Source organism: Hemicordylus capensis, chromosome 5 (genome assembly GCF_027244095.1).
Source record: "Hemicordylus capensis ecotype Gifberg chromosome 5, rHemCap1.1.pri, whole genome shotgun sequence".
Classification (NCBI taxonomy): Eukaryota; Metazoa; Chordata; class Lepidosauria; order Squamata; family Cordylidae; genus Hemicordylus; species Hemicordylus capensis.
In genome coordinates this window covers 144,125,297-144,150,198 of record NC_069661.1, presented here as the reverse complement: position 1 = coordinate 144,150,198, position 24,902 = coordinate 144,125,297, and the positions used below count along the sequence as shown (strand labels likewise).

Below are 24,902 nucleotides of genomic sequence, written 5' to 3'. Positions count from 1 at the left end.
TCTCACAGGGGTATTACAAAGCATTATCTAATATTTGCAAGTGAAAACAGTGAAAGTATATTGCATATGCAAATATCTGGAGACATCTGCAAAGCTATTTGAATTCCATTTGCATATTGCTTAAGTTCCTGTTTCAGGCTATTTTCCATTTAAACAGATGACAGAGTTAAAAGACGTCTTCACATCACACACCTAAAAAGATGTGCATGGTTCACAAGATGTAACTGTATGGCTGGTTGAACCCTGCAAGGATTTTTGTGAGTAAAAAAAGGAACAAACATATTTTCTTCTGTCAGATGCAGAAGAAAATGAAGTCACAGAGGATGCATTATCTGAGAGCGCCCATTTTCTCTGGAATGAAAAAATATTAATGATCTTAAACTTTGGATTTAAATTACTTTAGAAGAACCCATTTAAAAATAAATTGTAAGCAGAACTATATAGATTGCCTTAGTTTAGGGGCTTGGCAAAGGAGTGTCTGAAGAGGACACACATGATCTCCAGTAAAGCCATGCCCTTCAACTGGATTGAATCCACAACCTACAGTGTGGGCTGCAACTGGTGACTGGCTTCCAGATCAGAAGGTGGGATTATCTCCAACATTCTATTTGTAGAATCAGTACCATGGGCCCGGGGTGGGGCAGTCACCAACAATACACACGCAACCAACCTAAGGCATTGCCTTGCACCAGAAGGGCCACCTCTAGATCCACATCTCCAACCCAAATCCGAAATGCTCACCATCTGACCTATTGAACCATTTGCATTAATTTAAGAACAGACCATATTTCAGAGCATCATATGTCAACGAGAAAGATATAATAGCATGTTGAGGTAAGCAATATTCCTTAGCATAAATGTCAACTAGCAAAAGAGTTGCCGCCACTGCAGTCTAATATGGGGTGTATGTGGGGGCAGGGGGAAGAGAAAGAAGAGTAAGACGAATGAAGCAGAGAACATTAGCAATTCTAATGTTCAAGCCAGAGGCAACCCTCATCCCATAATTCATATTGTCTTTTAAAGAACTATTTAAAAATTGTTTCTCCTTTTCTGCACTGTAAGCTTTCCATTTGGTCTTGCTCTTTTATGCTCTTTCCACCAATTTAGTCTTCTCTGGTCACTTTTGCCTTCAATTTTTGCCCCTAAAGATGTAGGGGGGCTGTGTCATGTGTACACTACATTGCCAAGCACACCAGTGTGTCAATGAGTAGCAAGATTAGTTGCAGTTATAGTAGTAGATGTATAGTACAGGTGAACTTAGTTATCCATGGGGATTCTACTCCCGCCAATTTCCACGGATAATGGAACCACCGATAACGAATCATTGAGTAAATGGGAATTGGGGGGTTAGGTTCCTGGAGGGCAAAACAAGTCAGAAAAATGATGAAAACCAGCGGAAATAATTGAAATAAAGTGCTGTGCTCCACAGGTCTCCAGCAATGCCTGCCACCCCAACCACCAATTTGGCCAGTTTTACACACACACACACACACACACACACACACACACACACACACATCACAGGTGGGGGTGGATCTCCCCTGCCCCTTTAAACAGAAGACATAAAAAGTGGCTCCTTTAAAGCAAAATGGTGGCCGGAAAAGACCTTGGAGGTAATTTCTGGCCATCTAGGCACCGTGGATAAGTGGATTGTAACCCTTTTCTTAACTGAGAATATTGAGGTCAAGTGCATATCCTCTGATCACAGATAGCAGTACAGAGAATAATGAGGTCCACCTGTAGTAGTAGTAATTTCTTTTGGATTAGAGCACAAAACAATTGCCCCCGCAGTATTTTACTACCACAGAAGCTTACGTTAAAAAATTAAAATGGGAAGTGCCATTATTCATCTCATTTCCAGAGTTTCCAATAAATTTGACAGGTTATGCACTCTTGAGAAACCTAATATGCCTGGCGCAGGAGTGTAAAAATCCTGACAATTTCTATTTCTCACTCTTCACAGGACTCTAAAACCTACAGATGCTGTAGCCATTAAAGAAAACCATTACCCTTTAAGACAATTGTATAACTTCAGTGGCTTGAACATTTGAAAACTTGTACAGAAGCTTCAAGTTCCAAATGTCAGAGACTAGGAGGTCTAAAGGCCTAGTTTAGATTAGGAGATCTAAACATCAAAGGAGTTAGCTACCGGAGACTGTGCATGCTCAGACTGCAGATATAAACACTTTAGGCACAAAGATATGCAACATCGGTCCCTGAGATTGGCACACAGTATGAAGTCTCTGGATTTGCTAGGTCTGATATAAATACCAGGAAACTGCTCTTTCCTAGTATTTGCTCCTGCCTGGTCAACAGAGGAATCCATTTTGTCTGTTACACTTCACATTGTTGCTCAAGGTCTTGTTCAGCCCAAGTTCAAGCCTCTCAGCAACTGGCCTCAAGGATCCTCAAGACACACACTCCAAGTGTGGACTCATTTTTATCCATCCAGCACTCCAACAATAAGGATCTATTACAGTGCAGCTACACTAGCAGTGATCGGGCTCAGCTCTCCTGCTGCTTCACAGACATACAAGTCTTGATCTTCATTAAGGTGTGTGTATGTACACAGTCTAGCAACAGCAGCTTCTTATCCACTGTCCCTGCGAACTGAGCAAAGAGGCACTTTTTAAAAGTGGTGATCTTTATTGAGCAGGGGGAGATCAACTGGCCCTATCCAACCCCAGTACAGCATCCCTCCAGTGGCTGTTGCTGGTGTCTATCTTATGTTTCTTTTTAGGTGAGCCCCTTGGGGACAGGGAGCCATCTTTAGTTATTTTTATTTCTCTATGTAAACTGCTTAGGGGACTTTTTTTGAAAAGCGGTATATAAATATTTGTAGTAGTAGTGGTAAAAGTAATAATCAAATGACAAGATTCCAGTAAGAAGCCCCACAGAACAATCCCTCATACACAGGGGAAGGAGGCCAGTGAGAACTGCAGGACAGTAGGGTGGATAAAAATCAATGATTTTTTTAAAAAAATCAAAAAAATTGGATTTTTAAAAATTTAAATCAGATTTTTAAAAATAAAATGCTTTTTGAGGAAAATATATTACCATCCAAAGGTTATTCCATCATGAAATAAAGATTAGTTTTTTAATTATGTAGAATAAGGCTGTATATGTTTAATTTTTTTGGTAAATAAATTCCATTAATCCATTCACAATGTCATGCTCTTCCAGAGGTTTTTGTAAGATTATTGGGCAGTTTCTCTGCCTACAAGATATTATCACAGATGCTTGGTTTACTTTTGCAGTTCTCAAAACTGAATTTGACTCAGCAGAGATCACATGCCTCTTCTTCACAGCAAAAATGTTATGACATGAACAGAGTTGAGAAAAAGACCTTAATCCTATTGTTCTACAAACCTATGGATACAGAATCAACCCCTTCAGTGCTAAGTTTCAAGAAGTTCAGTGAAATAGAATAGAAACAATGTTTTTCTGATTGTTTGGAGTGGAATAGATCTGCACAAGAAGAAAATGAAACTAAGTGTGAGGAGGGAGGGGCAAGCAGACAAGCAGTACAAAATGAAAGTGAAACTTTCTGAGCACAATACTGCATAGCCACAGACAGACAAGTCTTTGGATCTTTTTGTGTGTATGACCTGAGGTTTATCACATTCTTTCCTTGGAGGAAAAAACCTATAATGGCAGCAGGCCGTAAAAGAGACCCAGTTTGGCAATATTTTAAAGAAGTTCCTTTACCTATTGGTAAGGCAGGCATGCGTGCAAAATGCAAACACTGCAACAAAGAAATGCAAGGCCTGGTGGCCCGAATGAGGCAACATCATGAGAAGTGCTGTGATGAAGATGACCAAAGAAACACATTTGAACAGGCAGGATCTTCAGGTTGGTAAACATTTTTATTGAATCATATAATATTTCTAAAGACTGCCTTGAACTGTCATGTTTGAGCAAAATTATATTTCTTACTAGTATGTTTGAGCCCGTTATAATAACGGGCGCTAGCCTTTCCCCCCCCTTAAGTCTTTTTCATCTCTTTTACTTTTTTTTAACCTGTCTGTCTGCTTCTTTCTCTCTCTGTTTCTTCCTCTTTTTCTCTTTGTTTTTGTTTTCCTGCACCATTTCCCCCCCTCTTCCCTCTCCCTTGTTCCTTTTTTGAAGTGCTGCCTCTACACTCTTCACTGCCTCTGACTCCCAGCGGCTCTCGCAGCCGCTTTGCAGCTCCGTTCAACGTTTGTAAAATGCCGTTTTGAAGTGCTGCCTCTACAGTTTTCGCGGCGGTCCTGGAGCCGGCGCCGCCTCTGACTTCCAGTGGCTCTCGTAGCCGCTTGCTTGCTCCCTCGCGTCGCCCGCTCTCCAGAAAGGAGAGACGGTTGCCAACCTTTTCGTTCTCTGTGTCTGCTCTTCCTCCTCCTCCTCCTCGGGCTGGCGCACCTTCTCATTCTGCAACCCGAGCCCCCACTCCCGCCCGCGCTCTCTCCCTCCCTTGAGTCAGTTTTCGAGCAGAGAAGGAACTTTCTCTCCATCTTTTCCTCTCTCTCTCTCTGACGGAGAGGAAGGGGCAACGGCAAGGTATTCTTCAGCACCTCCTTGAACTCTCGCTTGATCCTCTGCACCGCGATGTTGGCCTTCTCCGCAGCGGGCTCCCACGGCCCGCACAACCCCCAGAGCGCTGCAGCCACCTCTCAGCCGAGCTGGGCCAAGCACCGCCACCTGTCACCACCACCCCCGCTCCCGGTGGTTAATCCCCGGCCCTTCCTAATCGGCGCCTCCGCCGAGCATGAACGTTATGACATGCGGAGCTTGCCCAGCCCTCCGCTTCCTTGTTCCCTCTGCTTCCTTGTTCCACCAGGCCTTAAAGCAGCGACCTCTCTGGGGAACGGAAGGGAAGCTCGCCGGGCAGAGTCACAAACATGGCCGCCTGTTCCCTTTGTCCGTGCCTCCCTCGGCCGTTCTGCGCCTGCGCTCCGCGCATGCGTAGAACGGCTGAGGGAGGCACGGACACACGCTTGGTTGTCCACGGACGGACACCAAGCGTTTTATTAGAGAGGATTATTACTGCATGTTACTGTCATTTGGTACAGTTATGAAGAAAAGCAAATATTCCTTTTGGGGCAGTGCTGTGTACAATAAGCAGAAATTGTATAAACGATAAAACAGCAGCATTGACTTTTTTGTTTAGGGGAATTCATGGATTCTGGAAACTATCCACCTTCAAGATCACCATCCTCCTGTTCTACAGTTTCAGAGTTATCCATCCAGGATAGTGCTTCATTAGCATCATCATCAGACACCCACAGCCACATATCACTATCACCTAAAAGAAAGAAAAAATCCTTCCCTCCTGGAACCACCATAGATAAGTTTGTGATAAAAACTAGCAGATTAGAAAAAGAGTTAATTGATGAAAAAATTGCCCAGTTTGTTTATGCAACGAACTCTTCTTTCCGTCTGACTGAGAACCCACATTTCATTAATATGGTTCAGTCACTGAGACCAGGATACAGTCCACCCAGCAGAGCAGATGTTGCAGGGAAACTGCTGGATAAAGTGTATGACAGAGAAATGGAGCAATGTGCAACAGCTCTGGAGGGTAGAATTGTTAACCTAAGTATTGATGGGTGGAGTAATGTCCACAATGATCCTATTGTATGTGCTTGTATAACAACAGAAGAAGGGAAAGTCTTCCTTGCACAAACAATTGATACGTCAGGAAATGCACACACAGCAGAATACTTACAAGAAGTGGCAGTAAAAACTATAACAACATGTGAACAAAAGTTCAAATGTCTAGTACGCAGTTTGGTCACAGACAATGCTGCAAATGTATTCAAGATGAGAAGAAATTTAGAAGAACAGGAAGGGAATACAAAGCTAATAACATATGGTTGCAGTGCTCATTTGCTGCACCTCTTAGCCAAAGACTTAAGTGTTCCAGAAATAAAGACTAATGTTGTTGAAATTGCTAAATACTTCTGTAACAATCACTTTGCTGCAGCAGCTCTGAAAAGGATGGGTGGAACCAAGCTAACGCTCCCACAAGATGTTAGATGGAACTCTGTGGTGGACTGTTTTGAGCAGTATATCAAGAACTGGCCTATTCTGATGACAGTTTGTGAACAAAATCGAGATAAAATAGATGGCACTGTCACGGCCAAAATCCTCAACATTGGGCTTAAGAGAAATGTTGAACATATGCTGAGCATCCTGAAACCCATCTCTGAATCTTTAAACAAAATACAGAAAAATAGCTGTTTTATTGCTGATGCTGTTGAAATTTGAAAGGAACTGAGTGAACACTTAAAAACAGAACTACACATGGACAGAATTAAATTACAAGCATTAAAAAAACGAATGGGACAAGTACTGTCTCCAGCTCATTTTTTGGCAAATATTGTCAATATCCAGTACCAGGGTCAAAACTTAAGTGCTGAGGAAGAGGAGTTAGCTATGACATGGGTATCCAGCAATCATCCATCTGTAATGCCAACTATAATAAACTTCAAAGCTAAGGGGGAACCATTCAAGAAATATATGTTTGCTGAAGATATTTTAAAGAAAGTCACACCAGTGAACTGGTGGAAGTCACTTAAGCACTTGGATTTAGAGACTGTTCAAGTAATGATTTCACTTTTAACAGCAGTAGCTTCTTCTGCAGGCGTTGAAAGAATATTCTCTTCCTTTGGACTCATTCATTCTAAATTGAGAAATCGTTTGGGACCCGATAAAGCAGGAAAGCTTGTTTTTCTTTTCCAGATTATGAACAAAGAAGAAGATGAAGATGACGAGTGAGCTACAGAGGACAGTATTTAAGTTTTTCATGTGTAGGCTGGGCTGACGATCTAAGTTTCTTAAAATATATATATTTTGTTTAGCCAAATTAGTTAACAAACATGGATGTTTGTTTAAGCAAATAACATATGCTGTAATGTTATTGTTTCAGTTGGATAAATCTATTTAAATTGTTATTATTAAGGTAATGATTATTTTTCTCCTTCCTAAGTACAACAGAAAAGTTGTCCAAATATGAATGATTAACCTATTAAACTGGGGATAAAAAAACTAATATGAAAAGTTGTTATTCTAAAAATCTTCATCTACTTGCATATTAAAGTTATACCAGCAAGAATTAGTCTTTATGTAGAAAACTATGATTTAAATCAAGCCTTACTGACTAGTGATTTAAATCGTGATTTAAATCGTGAATTAAATCAAATCCACCCTGCAGGACAGTAACCCTCTTTCATCACATTTTAATTGGCATAGAGAGGGTTACTGAGACTTTTAAAAGGAAATGCCTTACATGGTGCAGCGGGAAAATGCTTGACTAACAAGCAGAAGGTTGCCAGTTCGAATCCCCACTGGTACTATATCGGGCAGCAGCAATATAGGAAGATGCTGAAAGGCATAATCTCATACTGTGAGGGAGGAAGCAATGGTAAACTCCTCCTGTATTCTACCCCAAAAAACCACAGGGCTCTGTGGGTGCCAGGAGTCGAAATCGTCTTTGGCATACTTTACCTTTATTTTAACATCTTAATTGCTGAGAAGTCAGAGGTTCACAGGATAATCCAAAATACAAGTGACAATCACCTGACCCTATCAAGGGAAATCCTATTATGGTCCTTTATCCCAGGTCTGGGGAAACCCTAATTCAAAGCTGAACAAGACAATGGTATAGCAGATGCGTATATGATTATATTTGTTTTATCTATTGTAAGCCAGTATAAAATTAAATATAAAATCCTCCCTCTGTCTCACAATTATCTATATCAAGGGCTCCTAAACTGTGGTACAGGGACCACTAGTGGTGTCTGCTCTACTTTCAGTTAACCCCCAAGATAACGATGAAAGAGAAATAATTCTGAAAAGTCAAAAGTTTCTTAGAGGCTTCTATTATATGCTGAAGCATAGGAACATAGGAAGCTGCCATATACTAAGTCAGACCCATCTCACTCAGTATTGTCTATACAGACTGGCAGTGGATTCTCCAAGGTTGCAGGCAGGAATCTCTCTCAGCCCTATCTTGGAAGTACCAGGGAAGGAACTTGGAACCTAGATGCTCTTCCCAGAGCGGCTCCATCCCTAAGGGGAATATCTTACAGTGTAAACACACTTCTAGTCTCCCTTTTGTATGCAACCAGGGTGGACCCTGCTTAGCTTAAGGGACAAGTCATGCTTACTACCACAAGACCAGCTCTCTTCCCTAAGCAGCAAGCTACGTCAAGTAAAATGCAGTTTGCCTCTTCAGCAGTGCAACTAGCGGCACTGGAAATGTCAAAGAACGGAAAGAACAAACAATGGTGCCAGATGAACAGAATCAGGTCTGGAGTGAGCAGCATTTGGGCATGGGACCTTTTCTCCTACATGACAACCATATGATAAGAAAATGCAATAGTCCATTAAGAGCAAGCGAATCTGAACCACAGTCTTCAATGGAACATAGTATAAGAATGCTGACCTCCATGACTGGGATACATTATTTTACTTACCTATGGCCTGAGCAAGTGCTATAACAACTTCCTGGCAAGTTGTAACTTCTGTGACTCCACAAACAATTCTCTGGACTCCATCCACCCATACTTTGAGCTCCATGATTTACCAAATCATCCAATGGCCATGAATGCAGTCATCAGGATGTCAAGTCATGTTCACCGCTATGTCAGAGATGGTCGACATATTGCTAGCAATTATCTGGAAAAGAGACAACACCAAATAACTCTGCTGTTAGTGGTATACCAGACAAAAATCTCATAATGGAGTAGAAACACAAACGTTTTTCCTCTATGCCAAATACTGTATGTTAAACTGAAGATTATGGGATAGGGCTGTAGCTCAGTGGCAGAGTACCTGATCTGCGTGTAGAAGGTCACAGGCTCAATCCCCAGCATATCCATGCAAGGCTGGGAAAGACCCGTGTCCAAAACCCTAGAGAACTGCTGCCAATCACTGCAGACAATACTGAGCCAGATGGCCCAAGGGTCCGACCTGGCATAAGGTAGCTTCTTACGTACTTATCTATATGTAACCCAAGAAGGACAGGAATGCAATTTTCACTTTTAAGCAAAGTAGTAGTTTTTGAAGGCCTTTCTATCCTCTTCAAGTGCTAAGAGTTTAGAGGAAACAGCATGTTGGAGCCTCATTCCCTTATTCCAAGCAGAAAGACAATCAAGATATTTTTAGTTCCTCTTGGGAATCAGCACAGTATGTACGCCCATTATTAAAGAGAAACAAATAGGATTTTAAAAGAATGGAGCTACATGAGCACAATTTAAAAGCAGCTTCCCCTGTAGTTGCTACAGTTTTTTTCTAATTAAAATATTGTAAATGGAGGTTAAACAAACATCCAACTTTCATTTTAAAACAAACATGTCTAGAAGTTGTAAGACATACCCAGGAAACGCTACCAACAAGGATTAAACACGGCTCACATAAGAAATGACAGTGGCCATTTTTTACCTGCCAGATTCAAACTCAACTATCAGCTCCATATTGAGACAGACTTAGTACTAAGTTGATTATGCATTACCCAAAATTTCTGTGATCACCCAGTGGGGGCTGTTTCCTGTTGGAGCTGGGAGTAGGGTTGCCATATTCTGGCTCCCCAAATACGGATGCCTAATTCACATAATATGTAAACTGGGCTTGCAAATAATTTGCATATGCAAATTAGCAGCTGCACTTTTGAGTTGACTTGTATTTGCTCTGGAAATCTACCAACAATAGTTGGGGAAGATATCTTTGCCCGACCATTTTCCTTGACATATTAACAGCAGCAATAGAGCAAGAACAAGCAGCACAGCTTTTAAACTAAGGCTGCAATTCTGTACACACTTATTTGAGAAAATATCTGATTGAAACCAACAATGCTTACTTCTAAGTAGGCATGCATTCAATGTAAAGCCAAGGAAGTCCTTAAACATTACAATACACAGCCTGGTAGGCAGGTAGTGATTCACATAAAAAGCAAGCTATCCTCTCAACTGCCCGAAAGAGATCCCCTGCTGATAACAAACAAGGCAACATTCCTCAGGGGATTACTGTACTTGTGAAAGTGAAACCCTCCCAGCGAGCCTCCTGTGCTTAATCAAAGTCCAGGGGTTGACTGCATGTTTTGCTTCATAACTCTGTTTTTAAAAGGTCTAGAGCTTAGCTTTTTAAAAAAAGAAAGAAAGAAAGAAAGGAAGAAAGCTGAAATCCGGGTGAATCTGGGTGAGCTAAGCAATCCGGGTGAGATGCTTAAAATATGGGTGATATCCGGAATTCGGGGGGGGGGGGCATGGCGACCCTAGCTGCAAGTAACCACAGGCGGGGCTAAGAATAGGTAGGTCCAGCTCTGACAAGTTAAAAAGAAACCTGGAAGGGCAATCACCAGCCCATGGTTTCCTCCGGTCTGTAAAGCTGTTTGTCTCAACCAAAATCTCCATCATTCATACCAGCACTTGGCAGCTGGCTATTTAGTGCTAAATCTGCCACTTGCTTGGCTACAAATAAAACAGTCATGGCCTTAGACTGGTGGGTGTTAGTGTGGAAAGGAGCAATGTCCTCTCTCTCCCTCCCTCTCTTGTCCCCCTGCCTCTCATTTTCCTTAGTAGTTCCATCCCTTCTATCAGCACTGCCTCCAATTCTCCCACCCCACCCACCGCTGTGCAATCTCAGCCCTCTGCTCCCCATACACGACTAGGTAAGTAGGTTCCAAGTTCCTTCCCTGATACTTCCAAGATAGGGCTTGTAGAACCCAGGGCCACCTCTTCCTTATTTCTTCTCTCTTTTTCCTATGATTAGTTTGCCAAGGAATGAGGTTTTGAGATGTTTGTAGTTATATAATTTATAATCAGTCACTGCCATCACTTGAGGAAACTTTCAGCACTCACTCTGATCCCTCAAGCATCTCAGGGTAGCTGCATAGTCTTGGCACAAGTATTCTGTCTTCATGTGCAAATCGACAGTGAACGATACCACCCAACATAAGCCACAAGAATAAACAAGAATAAGGATTTATTCTTGTTTAAAACACATTTTTCTCCTTAGCACAGAACTACATAAAGCACATCTCTCCAACAGTAACAGTTTCCCTCTAACAGACCCCAACTGTCACAGACTGCTCCCAATCTACATATGGAATCCACACGGCCCAATCACCACAGTGCTTTTGCTGCCTGTTCTACATTCAGTACAGACCCTACAGTATAACTCTACTGATCGATTGATTAAGTGCTAATTGAAATTCTAGAATAAGAGAAACCCCCATTTCATCACAGACCAAACTCCCACCTTTTTGTGATTTTTGACTATTGGCATCTCCAGCCTAAAGACTCAACATGTTGGTCTCATTTTCTGGCTAGTGTGCCTAATAAAGCATATCTGAGATCTTGATTGGCACTACTTCAAAACAGCACATAATTTACCAACATTATCTAGATAGATAGAACTTTAAAAGCTAAGGCAAAGCACAAAGTCATTTCTAGCTGCCCTGAAACAGCTTCCAAGAGACCACTTGGCATCCAAAAAGCATCTATATCATGTATGCACTACCTCAAGTCCAGATGCAACAGAAGTCAAAGTGATGTATTCTATAGAACGCTAGCACACAAAGGGAAGAATGTTCCAGGCATAACTGAAGTTGGTTCTAGGTAGCAGTCAATCCAGATAAGCTACGGCATTATGTTTCTGTTGAAAGGTCACCAACAAGGGGGGGGGGATTAGCTTTTTAAGAATCTTGGGGTCCTTCAACACCTACCCTGCCAGATTATTGATGTGAGGTAGAGTAACACATGATGCAATTTTGATGCAATACTCCTGTGATCTATTCCTTGAAAGAATAAGAGTTTATCCTATTGTGAGTTACAGTTAAACCAAGCAAGGACCAGAGAGAGTACCTTCTTGCAGTCTTGGATAATTTCTTGGTTTTAGAGAAACTCCCATCAGAAAGTCGGGGTCTGGAATCATTTTTGGCCATCAGGAGAGCCTCTAAAACCTGTTTCGTCTGGCCTTCCAGGGTTTTTAAATTGCTTTTACATGTTTCTGTTTTAATGGTTTTGAACTATTTTTAAATGTGTTTTTGTATTGTTTTAAGTTGATTGTTTTACATGACTGTTTGTGGGTTTTTATTTTGTTGTTGTGCACTGCCCAGAGCCTCTGGAGGAGCAGTATAAAAATGTAATAAATGGAGAAATCCCCAACCACAATGGGCAAAGGCTGGGGACGACAGGTGTAGTAGGAAAACAAGTTACTCAAGACTGCTTTCTTTCCATGATGTCCATAAGAGGCACAAGATTTTTACTCGATTTGACAGTACTCTGAACAGGCTCCCACATTTTGAGTCTGTAGTTCTGAAGTGAAAATTCAGGGATCAAGAGTATAAAGGAATCAAGAGTATACATATGTTCAGACAAATTGACGTAAGCAATAACATGCAATGAGCTGCTGGATTCTTGTTCTAGGATAGAGTAAATGCAAATGACATCTGAATATGTCAACATGACGTTTGCATAACAGTATGCTTTTGCTGTATAAATAAAAGTGAAATCTTTCACTTCTCTGTTCATGCCACACTAACTGAATGATAGCCAGCTTTATGTGAATTGTCCAGATAACAAATGGGGGTGGGGAGGGGAGACGGCATTGCTTTTGTTTATGCAGCAACAGCATTTTGAGCTTTTACAGCCTTTTCTTGGCCTTCCCCCATCCTAGAAGATACAGCAGGGTGATTCTTGCGCAGGGCTCTCCCCTGAGGGAGCGTACGGCCTCCAAGCAGACTGTGGAGTTCAGAGTTATTGCTGATAGCCTGATGTGTCCGGGCGGAGGTGCAATTTGCTGGCTCTGGTCACCTGTAGCAATGTTCCCGGCAATATCACAATTTCGTATGTCATGTACTGAAGCACTGCAGCCATGTAAACTGAAGTTCCTGATCCAATGTGCCTTGCATTGTGTCCTTTCTGGAGGAATCAATGTTGCTCACAGGGAATATTAGCCCCAATATTGGCAAGAACATGACATTTTGGCCCTCCTCGTTTCAAGAAAGTCTATATATGGAGTTTTCCAGAGTCTTATCCTGTCTTTGTTAGGGAATGGCAATATGCCTCAATAGGCTGAATGCCAGTCAAAAGGATGTCATGTGCATTGTTACCAAGGCCAGAAAACAGGAAAGTTATTGGCTTCTTAGATAATTCCCATTATCCCCATGTTTGAGCTGAAATATCTTCTTACACTGGTCTCTATGAAATCTCTGCTTTGGAGTTCTCTCTTACACCAGGGGTTCCCAACAGGGGGTACTATTACCCCAGGGGTAGTGATCCCTCTGAGATGTCCGTGTGTGTGTGCTCACGTGTTTTTTGAAGTCTGCTCAGTTAATTCTAAATCCCGCTCAGGCTGAGTCTGGAAGGCTCCACGATGAATGTACATGTGCGCACACTGCCTTGATGCTACTGCCCAGAAGAAAACTCATTCCACATACAGATGAAACAAATTAGAGACAACACTGCCCAGGGGTACTTAAGAGGTTCTCAGGGGGTACTCTGAGCACTCCTGCCTCCCTACGATGCAGCTGTGGTCCGAGGATCGCCAGCTTGAGGCCAATGCATTTTCTGCAATGGGATACTGAAACTCAACTTACACCTCTCCTCAGCATGATAGACAGACGGCAGTAAATTAGCACCAAGTACTTGCATTGAAAGTAATAGGACAAGTAAACATATCCCGTTAATTTTAATAAGTCTGCTTATGAGTAACAGTGTGGATTTGGCCAGTGACTGTAGTGGCCTGTCTCCCCTAACTGTAAGACTTACAGTTATATGTATATGTTTGTATACATACACATTTTGATAAACCCACTTGTCTTCTCACCATGGGCAAGTGCCCATTTCAGACCAGTGAGCGGGGCAGGGGGAGAAGGACCACTCCTTTCTTCCTCCATGCAGCAGCAGCAGCCTCTTGGTCACCAGCAAGGTGCTTTTCTTCCTCACCAAGGCCACACCCACCATTTGCCCTAGCTAGGAGCCCTGGCTCCTCCAGGCAAGCAGCCGCAGCAGTTTCAGTCTGCAGCTGCCCAGTCCCCATGCAATCCCAGGACCAGCAGGGCTCCAACAATCCCCAGACCTGTTGAGTCAGGCACCCCGCTAGCAAGGGCTTTCTGCAGAAAGCTCTCAACAGGCACAGCTCCTCCTTCTAGGACTCGTCAGCTGAGCTCCCCCCCCGCCCCGGTATCCCAGCTGAGAAACATGAGGTGGCAATGCCCCAGTGGTGACTCCCCTACTCCTCACAATACCCATCCCAGCCACCTCTTGCCATTGCCACACACTGCCGGAAGGAGCACACCCAAGTCAGGGTATTCAGAGAGTAGAGGCCACACCAACTCCAGGGCAAGGGAGAGGGGACACAGGCACGTGAATGGGTGGGTGCCCAACAGTCAGCACACAAGTACCAGCCATCAAAGCAGTCTCTGCAAGAGACGTGGCAAGCCAGACACCTTTCTTTTCCTTTCACCCCCAGTGCCCACTACACTTGAAGGTGGCTGTTAGCAAAGGAATAGCTCAGAGACAGGTCTAGCATTTACTATGCTTCTGATAATGAGGCTTTGTACTAATTAACAGCTTTAGGAGAGGCAAAAACTAAACAAGTAAAGCAATCCTTCCCTGTCCTTACTTCACTGTGCCAGGTAATTAAAATGTGGTGCATAGTACCCGGAATTGTTTGTGTGCATATTTGTTCGTCCCTCCACCCCACGCTTTGGATTACATATCTCACAATTCTCAAATCATTTACTTTGGAGTATTCCTGTCCTTGCAAAGGAACTAATCCAGAATAAATAGTTTATGCATTGCAGACATTGGCAATTAACAGTGGTCAGGGAAGGTGCATAGCTAGGGGAGAGTAGGCTCATGTTTGCACCTCTCCATGATGGCCCCTTCCATGCAGCCATGACCCATGTGTGATATTACATGCAGGGGGTGTGGCCAGCACACCATAGGACCAATGTGGCCCTCCCAAGTTCATCTCCTAGCCAACAATGAAGAGAGCTGGATGATTTCTTTGTTCTTTCCCTCACTAGACAGATACAAAAGTGCCCTCGCACCCCCTCCCACCCCAGATGTTATGGTAACACAATCTGGGAGCTATCTCAAAGTCTGTAACTATACGAAAACCAGTGTTAAGAACTTTTTTACACTTTGACAGTTACGATCCTAAACATTTGAGAATCAAATTTACCTTATGTACAGTTCTTAAGGCTGCACAGATATTGCTTGAAGGATGTGGATTATCAGCAAGAGGCACTTAAATTAAGGACACAATTTTCACTTAGAAGTTATCCCATAAAACCACCTGTAGTGCAGCAGCTAAGGTGTCATGGAAATCTAGAAAAGATTGACTCACATTTAATCAAGTGAACATCTAAGAAAATTTCAATAAGATATTTTAGGGGATGGATTACACACATTTCTCTCATTCAATAAAGAGAATTATTTTTAAACATTGGCAACTGGTTCAACATATACTAGGCTGCACACAGCCACTGAATATTGGATACAGAAGGACTTTATCCCTTAAAGGCCTGTCAGTAAGGGCAGATACGTCAGAATATAATGAAGTGCCCTCTATAAACTCTTGGAACCTTAAAGTGTGGCAGATGATCATCCTGGGGAAAAATATATGAGGGGTCACAGTAAATTCACCCTTTTTAGCCCACTTTCCAGAAGGCTTATGAGACCACTTGGCATTCTATCTGTCCATATGTGTCTGTCCCTATCAACTTCGCAATGCCTAGAACAATTTGAACCAAATTGAACCAAATTGGGAACAGTTGTAAGGAAACACAGGGACACCTCAATGGTGTAGTTTGTAGTGTCATCTATCCTGATCCAAGGTAGCGGATGCCTGAACATTTGAGGTGCAAGAGGGCTAACCTGTGGACTGTCTGATTTGAACCACATTTAGTACAGTTGTAGTGAGTGACACACAGGGACACCTCAACAGTATGGTTTGTGATGATGGCATCCACCCCAATTCAAGATGGCAGACAGATGAATGTTTGAGGTGCATGTGGGCTAACTTAGGAACTGCCTAACCAATTTGGACCAAGTTTAGTCCAGTTGTAGGGCTAGTGAAAGAAAAGTAGGCAGATCACTTCTTACTAGAACTTGTTAAATAAAACATTCTCTTTTGTATTTACTACCTGTAATACTGGTGTTTTAGCATTTACATGATTATCATGATTAGAGACAACAAAGTAATGATTGTACATAAAGTTTCAACAAAGATTCTCAAAAGTAAATGTACAAAAAATCTTAATGCAGAAGAAAATGAAATGGGCGTTTTTTGACTAGAATTATGTTTCCCTTTAGCCTTAATGCAAAATGGATCTCTCTTTTAAAAAATAATTATGGTGTTTGTACAACCTTGGTATTTTAAGAGCTCTCTTTCAGAAGCATAGCCTGGTAGCTATCTAAATTTAGCAATTATAGTTGGTTAACAAAGGGAGGATGACAACTATTTGGTTCTCTTTGAAGATTTTGTAAATTTTACAAAGTTTTTAAAGTCTTATACAAAACAATTAAGTAATTCAATAAAAATTTATTTTCTGGTAATGAAATGAGCTCTCTAAAGAGTCATATGCTGGTTTGCTTTACAGTGAGATACACATATGAATAGTTTTGGATAAAGTTTTACACAGAGGCTTGTTTACTAAAAAGATACCTGTAAGTAACTCAGCGAGATATGAGACCTAAGACATAGGTATAATTGTATTTCTGTTGGTTTCCATTCAAGCAATTGTTGGTATGCTGCTCTTTTAGATCAATCAGTCGTATCCTTTCAAGAAAAAGGTTTTGACAAGATTTTTCATTAAAATTACCTGTCTGTATGATTTCTATCATGGACTCATGAAGATTTGGATCATATCCAACTGGAACCGATGAAGATTACAAACCATCATTTATTTCTACATGTTTTCAGTTTCTTTGCATAGCGTTTTCTCTGTTCATTTGTACAGTGTAGTTTTCATATTACAATTATAGTTCACACTGAGTGGAACTAGTATAGCGATTCATGTGGCATCATTTGCTCGATTACATATTCCTTTAATATTTTACTTCAGATAGATTAAGTACACAGGGATGTAATGAATACTATCTGAGTACTACCCCTTCCTAGGGGTGTGCATGGAACCGCCAATTGCGGTCCGGCACTGGGGTGGGGGGGTCCCTTTAAGAGCGGCGGGTTTACTTACCCCTCCCGCCGCTTTCCCGATGTTGCACCGTAAAGTTTAGAGTAATTGGGGCGGAAGAACACCTCCCTGCCGCCCCTTCCCCGATGTTGCTTCAAAAGACTCCCAGGAGTCCTTTGCGCGCGCGCCCATGTCACAGAGACGAGCACGCACATTTCTGTGACGTGCGCGTGCGCAAAGGGCTCCTGGGAGTCTTTTGAAGCAACATCGGGGAAGGGGCCGCAGGGAGGTGTCCTGCCGCCCCAATTACTCTAAACTTTACGGTGCAACATCGGGAAAGCGGCGGGAGGGGTAAGTAAACCCTCCCACCGCTCTTAAGGTGACCCCCCAACCCAAACCGGACTGCCCAGGTCCGGACCGGTCTGGAGGCTATTTTAATGGCCTCCGGACTGGGCCGGGCCCATCCCTACCCCTTCCCCCCCCCCCCAGCACCTGGAAGGGCCATCATGGCCTCTTCAGTTCATTTCCCAGCTTGCTTCATTGTTGGAGGGCTGGAAATGAACTCAGGAGGGCCAGCACCCTCCTGTCACACACGGGCATGGCTAGCACCCAGAAGGGTCAGTGCTGCCTGCTTGAGCTCATTTCCCAGTCGGCTTCATTGTCCACTGCTACTACTACTGATATTTATATACCGCTCTTCAACAAAGTTCTCAAAGCGGTTTACATAGAAAAATACAAAAAAATTAAACTAGTCTGCTGGGTGTTTCCTTTGTTCTCTCCCTCATTCAGAGAGAGGGAGAGAACAAATAAAATACACAGTTGTCAATGAAGCTGGCTGGGAATGAGGCCAGGCTGGAGCTTAAGGGAGGAGTGAGTCAGGCAGCTCTCAGGAGCTCGGCAGCTTGGTTTTTTTGAACTCATTTGTCCAATTATAGCGCCAGCCGTGGGTCAATGGGCACCAATTCTTGTAGCCAGTCTGCATTACCCTTTTGCATCCGAGGTTCCTCTCGGTACGTGAACTGCTTGATGTCGTGTGCTGCTGTCACCAGAACTGAACAGAGTTCTCAATCCAATTCTCTAACCACTATACTGGCTCCCAGTTTTTCAGTTGTGTGGGGTATTGACGGCTAGAGAAAAAAGGAGATTCAAAACCTAGGTGTCTGAGTGAACAAGTTGAACATGAGTTAGTAGCTCAGTGCAGCTGCTATGAAAGCAAATGCAATCATAGGCTGCACTGGCAGAGGTATGCTGTTCAAGTGAGGAGTAATTGTTCCACTTTATTCTGCACTGGTCAGACCTCACTTGGAATCCTTTGTCCAATTCCAGGCCCTACATTTTAAGGAGGACTGAGCTGGAACGGGTTCAGAAGAGGGCAACTGGTCCTTGTCTGAGCAGGCCTGGTCTGTGAGATAGACACCATGGAGGTAGAATGGAGAGGACAACTAGGTCTAAGAACCATAGCCTCTGGGGGCAGTGGGGAGCAATTAGTATGAGATCAGCTTGCTCCAGGTGCAATTTTTGCATCACTCCCTGGATGAGTGTTCTGGGAGCCAAAGTGTAAAGGAGAACTCTAGGCCAAGGAGTTGAGAGGGCATCCACGCCTTCTGCTTGGGAAGACAGGAACCTGGTGAAGAAGAGGGGTAACAGGTGGTTTGATGGAAATGCTAAGAGATCGACCATGGGGAAAGCCAGGTGGCAACTGATGTCATGAAAGCCCTCCAGGTGAAGGTTCCACTCTACTGGGTGTATTGTTTGCTGGCTGAGCCAGTTGGCCTGGAGGTGTTGCACTTAGATGTTCCATCGTGATGGAGGCTAAGTGAAACTCAGCCCAACTGAAGAGGTGAAGTGAAACTCAGGTCAACTGAAGAGAACTCAGATTCAATCATCAGGGTAAGATCTGGTGCCTCCCTGATGAATGATGTGGAACTTGGTTGTGATACTGTCTGTGTAAACTAGTACATGGCAGTGATGGATGATAGGAAGTGTAGTAGTACTAGATGCACCACTTGGAGCTCAAGCCAGTTGATGATGTGGTGATGTTCTAGTGAGGACCAACTGCCCTGTGTTGAGTGCTGCAGTATGCTCCCAGTCAAGGCGGCTGGCAGCAGTAGTGATGGTTGGGTATTTGTGGGTGAGGCCCTTCAACTGTGCAGGGGAAAGCCACAACCAAAGAAATTGGAGAAGAGAGGGGCATAAGTGGATAGGTTGTGTGAGAGGGTCTTGAGTTCTTGGAAAGGGAGAAGTAACCATTGTAGGGGCCAAGAATGCACTTGGTCTAGGGAGTACATTCCAGACAATCATGGAGCCCAGGATTTTGGATTGAAATATAAGATCTGCAGTAGGTCTGTGAAGTAGGGGTCTGATGACCCAACATAGTTTAGCCTGTCAATCTGGAGGGAGGATAAAGTAAGCTCCCAGGTGTTGAAGTATGTAGTACACCACTCTGGGCTCCTTGGAGGAAGAGCGGGATATAAAATTTAATAAATAAACAAACAAACCGAATGGCAGAAGCCGTGTTCTGAAAATGTTGTTGTAGTATAAGAAGCATAGGAATTGTTGATTATCTGGAAGGACAGGAATATGCAGATAGGCCTCTGTGAGGTCCAGAGAAGCTAGGAAATCACCTGTTTTGATTGCCTCTTTTAGTCTTGAGAGATTCCATCTGAAATTTTCTCTTCCTGATGAACCAGTTGAGATCGAGAACTGTCCTCCATGATCTGTCATCCTTTAGGATCAATAAATATAATCAACTCCTTGACACGTTTTGGTTGAGGGTACAGATTCTACGGCATGAATCTGTAGGTGAAGAATAGCCTGGGTTATTTCGATATATTTGTCTGGAACTTTTTATAATGGGGACACTATGAAATTATTGGGAGAAAGCAGTTTTAGGTTTAAGGAACATCCATGAGTAATATGTTTAGTACCCATTGGTCATAGGTGGAATTGGTCCAGATGGAAGCAAAGTGTTAGAGTCCATCCCCACACATTGATAGTCATTGTTTTTTGGAGGACCGGTTAGCAGGGGTGAAGAGTTGACAAAAGATCTGAGGTCTCGGGGGCCTCTGTTTATGGAATACCACTGTTTTTGCTATGTTGGTTTCGAGGAGCAATTATCTCTGAATCTGGCAAAAGTTCTGGAAGAACAAAAGGAATGCTGTTGAAATCTTGGCTGTTTATGTTGATCCTTGCAAGTAAAAGGTAGGGTAGAGGGATTCACCAAAGAGCTTTGCCCCTGTAGAAGGGTAGAGGCAAAGTTTAATTTGGACTTAGAAGCCATGTTCATGTGTTTCAGTCATAAAACTCTAAAAATGGCCACGTCAGATGTCATGACTCTGCAGCAGACTGGAATCAGCCATGAAGGCCACCGCTTTGGCTAGCCTTGTCTTAATTTGGAGTGTCCTGGGGGAACTTCCTTCTGAACTTCTTTGGTCCAAAGTATAGAAGCCCTGGCCAAAAAAATAATTAAAAAAAATTAACTACAACTGCTCTGATCACTGTTGCTGATGTGTCGAGGGATTTTCTTAATAAGGCATCACTCTTTTTGTCCTCAGGAGCTTTGAGTTGTTAATCCCTATCTTTATTCATGACTGCTCCAGAGACCAATTTTGATGCTACTGAGGCATCAAAGAGGTACAGCCAATTGGGTCATAATATTCTTTGGTAAGTTATAGAACGTTTTGGAGATAATGCCCAAAGCCCTAAATGAGACAGGCACATTCCATTCTGCCATAACATTATGGGAAAAGAGGGGGAAGGAGGAGAGGTTGAGGGGAGGGAAGAAAGGAACACTTGTTGATCTAAAAAAGTAGGGATGTGCACGAAAAATTATCGGTGCCAGCGGGGGTGTACTCACCCCCCCGCCGCGTTTCCCCCGCCGGCGCTCTCCGAATTTTAAGCCCCTCGGGGCGGCAGCGTTCCTCCCTGCTGCCCCGTTCCCCCCGTCGGCCGGAAGTGGCCAGAAGTCCCGAGCGCGTGTGCTTTGATTTCTTGACTGCCTTTGTGAGACAGTTTAAGTGGCCCACAAGCCACAAGGAACTTCTTGCTTCCTTCTAGGGGGAGGAGGAGGAGAGGAGCCATTGTGTTTTTTGGGTGTGTGTGTGTGCTTTGCTTAAGCAGAGGTCATGATCCCTAGGATGCAGCTCCTCTGAAAGAGAACCTGCTAGAATGACCCCTGTATGAGAGGGATCTAGAGGCACAAATGGAAAGTGAAAGTAATCCAGCAAATAAAAAATGAAAGTAATCTAGCAGAGGAAAAAGGGTACAATTAGTCAAATTAAGGGGGGGGGAAGGGAATTTTGCTCTTTTAGAAAGAGCAGCAAAATGACTCTTTCCCCACCTGAGCAATTTAAGAGAGGGAAGGAAGGAAATAGGTGGAAACCTTTCCAGACTGGAAGAAAAGAAAGAGATCTTTTGGAAACCTATAACCAGAGCGAAGACAGGACTAGGACTGGGGTTTTGGTATAATCTGCTGGCTGGAATATGAATATGACGGATATTTATATACCACTTTTCAAAAAAAGTTGTCAAAGCGGTTTATATATAAAAATAAATACATAAATAAGATGGGTCCCCTATCCCCAAAGGGCTCACAATCTAAAAAAGAAACATAAGATAGTCACCAGCAACAGCCACTGGAGGGATGCTGTACTGGGGATGGATAGGGCCAGTTACTCTCCCCATGCCCTGCTAAATAAAGAGAATCACCACTTTAAAAAGGTGCCTCTTTGCTCAGTTAGCAGGGTGGAAGACTAAACTCAACTGCTCTTCAAATCAAGTCCTGTCTTCAGAGCATGTTCAAGTCCACAACCCATTTTTTAGGATGACTCCACCCCATCTCAATTTTAAGCAAACATGCACATATATGTTTTATTATGGAATTTGAGCTGTAATACTCTAGTCCATAAAAATGAATGTATAAGGAAGAAGATTTCAAAGTTTAAAAAGCCAATTTAACATGGGGATTTACAAGTTTTGCACATGTGGTCATTAGAGAAGATACCCAATGCACAATTAAACACACGTCATTTCTGGAACAGAGGCAATTCTGCATTGTAAGTTAATTTTTTAAAAGGCGAGGAAACAAGATGGCCACAACCTCTTCCTTCACTAACTGAAACTCCTCAAAGCACAGCTGTATAACATCACATCACATTTTCTGCTCTATGTGTGATTAATGTTTAATTAATGTTTAATGGGAGACCTGGAGTTGCTTCCTTTAATTCTGCTCTGAATAGAGAGATAGTGTGTGAGTGAGTGAGTGTGTGTGAGAGAGAGAGTGCTAGCTGAAAAGGACTCAATTGTTCAAGTTGTTAAGCCTTACAGCAACAAGAATGGTGTTGGGACAAAGCTGTGATATATAGTAATCCTTTAACCCATTTTGGAAGATATCTGAAGAGTTGGCTAATGGTCTGACAAACCAACTTGCCATCCCTTTCATCAGTTATTTGGAACTTTTTGGTTGCATGATTAAAGGATCCAGGACTGGTTCAAAGTGTATTTACTTGAATTAATTATCTTAAAAGGAGTGATAGGAGTTGATATCACTTCAGATAGCAGGTGACCCTTCCTGGGGAAGGCCCACATCACCACTAAGAACCTTTGCTTAAAAAGCTCACTTACTCAGAGGTAACAGCATCCCTAACTTGTTCTAATTGCCAGTTTGTTCAGCTTCTGACTAACCCTGTAACTGTGAAGTGCACTTTTAAAGCAACAGAAGTAGCCCCTGGGTGTCTTGTCCAATCTCAGTTCCATCCCAAGATAAGCAAATCTGGTACAGTAAGAGCGTAATTATCTTTGGTACAGAAGTAGGCAGTACAAGTTGGCTTGCACAGATACACCTTCACCTACCAGAGATCAAAGACAGAGAATGCTAGCCTCTTGCGTTTTCATCTTATCTGGAATAAACACAGGGGCGTATCTAGGGTAGGGCAGGCAGGGCATGTGCCCTGGGAGCCATTTGAAGGGGGGCGCCATTTTGTAGAATTAATTTTTTTTAAAAAAGGCTGCCAAAAACAAAATGGCCACTGTGCATGCTCAGATGGCCTCTGTGAGGCCCTAGGCCATGCTAGGCCTTGCAGAGGTCATTTGAGCATGCACGGTGGCCATTTTGTTTTCAGCGGCCATTCTTTTTAAAAAAGATTATTTTTTAAAATGGCTACCGAACATGCTCAATTGGTCCCTGCGAGGCCCTAGAGGCCAGCGGGGGGAGGGCAGACCCCCCATGGCCTTTAGGAAGCCCCCCAAAGGGGCTACAGGTTAAAATTTTTTAAAAAATTAATATAATATAAGATACTGTACACATTCAGATTGGCACTATGTACAGTGAATCAGGGCTTGTGAATAATGAGCTGAAGTTTATGAGCTAGGATTGTATTCATTTGCTCTTACTTTGCTTCTTGTGACAACTGAGTTAAATGTGATGTCTTAATTAAATGGTTATTAATGGTGAGTTTGTCTCTGAATCAGTGTGAAATCCTTATTATTAAGGCCCACTGGGAGTTTCTTGCTCTCTTTCTCTCATTTTAACTGTCTTTCTGAAATACTAGAATATATTCCAAGCAGTGACACAGTTTACTCTGCATATCCTTTAATTATTTTCAGAGTATCTGGGAAAAGTCAAATTCTCCATTGATTTTTAAAACTTATGTAATGGTGATGCTACAATGCATAGTAGAGAATTAGACAGGCACTTCTGTTTAGTTTTCCAAGTACACCTCCACATAGTATTTGGGTATTTCATGAGCCCCAGCATACTGAAATTTGTAGTTTTCCAGCATTTTTTGGTCTGGCTACGTCCACTGCTAAATAGTTTTTAAAATATTAAAAGATTAACAAGCTTGACTTATATTTTTGAGCTGATATTATGGTAAAGTTATCTGAAAGATGGGTGTCAGATGTTTGGACAGGGGACGCAATTTCAGTGTTTGCCCTGGGTGCTATTTTCCCTAGATACGCCTCTGAATAAACAAAAGTTGATTCAACCTAACACTCAAAGAACAAACCAAACCACAGGGTTATGTAAACCTGGGGTCCCTAGCACAAAGCTCCCCAATCCTCAAGAAATGTGGTGCTGTTTTTTTGAAAATCATTTAGCTGGTATATTATTTCTGGGCAGAGGAGAGCCACAGCTTTTAAAGAATTCAGTTTTGACCAACACAGAAAGCTAAATATAAATGTCAGATATTTGTTACCCAATGTAAATCCCTGGGAGAAAGGAACAATGAAGGTCATATTACTCACTTCTGTAGCAAGCGGAAGACTGTTTAATTACACTAACAAATATCAGTCTGCATTATCCAAAGGTATTCACAAAGGTATAAGAACATCGAAGCAGCTTTGCTGGTCCACCAAGGTTTTTTTTAGCCATTTCCTACACATCTAACTAATGGGTCTGGGAAGTCCATAAGGAGGACATGAAGGAAATTACCTTCCTTGGTAACTTACCCCCAGCTTGTTTTCAGAGGTATACTGCCTCTGAACATCAAAGTATCACACAGTTGTCAGCAAAACTGTTCTTTATGATCAGACATTCCAGAAGTCTAGGGCACACAGCAGTTTACTAGTTTGCTATAGATGGAGGGGGGAGTCCAAAATTCCTTCCTATTCCAAGCAGCTAGCCAATCTCACCACATACAGAGAAGAATATGCTAGCTGAGCAACCACTTCTGAAGTCAAGATGCAGTGCTCCACTGAACCACAGACCTAAATGCTGCAACTTGCAAACAAGGAGATCTTTATTAAGGAAAAATCCATCTTTTTACTAACCTCTGTC

The 24,902-nt window shown here is 42.7% G+C and overlaps 1 protein-coding gene across 6 annotated transcripts in view; it reads right to left on the bottom strand.

Moving 5' to 3' along the window:
- The window catches only part of RASSF8 (Ras association domain family member 8), a 146,199-nt gene that overhangs the window by 27,041 nt on the left and 94,256 nt on the right, over positions 1–24,902 (bottom strand). For 2 of the 6 annotated variants that reach the window (XM_053255222.1, XM_053255220.1), the window contains one exon: positions 8,460–8,661. In XM_053255222.1, coding sequence (XP_053111197.1) covers positions 8,460–8,562 — 103 coding nt within the window. In that variant the 5' untranslated portion in view covers positions 8,563–8,661. Of the gene's footprint in view, positions 1–8,459; positions 8,662–10,841; positions 11,044–11,241; positions 11,479–11,502; positions 11,521–15,174; positions 15,299–24,902 lie in introns of those variants that run through there. The other 4 variants (XM_053255224.1, XM_053255225.1, XM_053255223.1 and 1 more) reach the window with 4 other exon arrangements.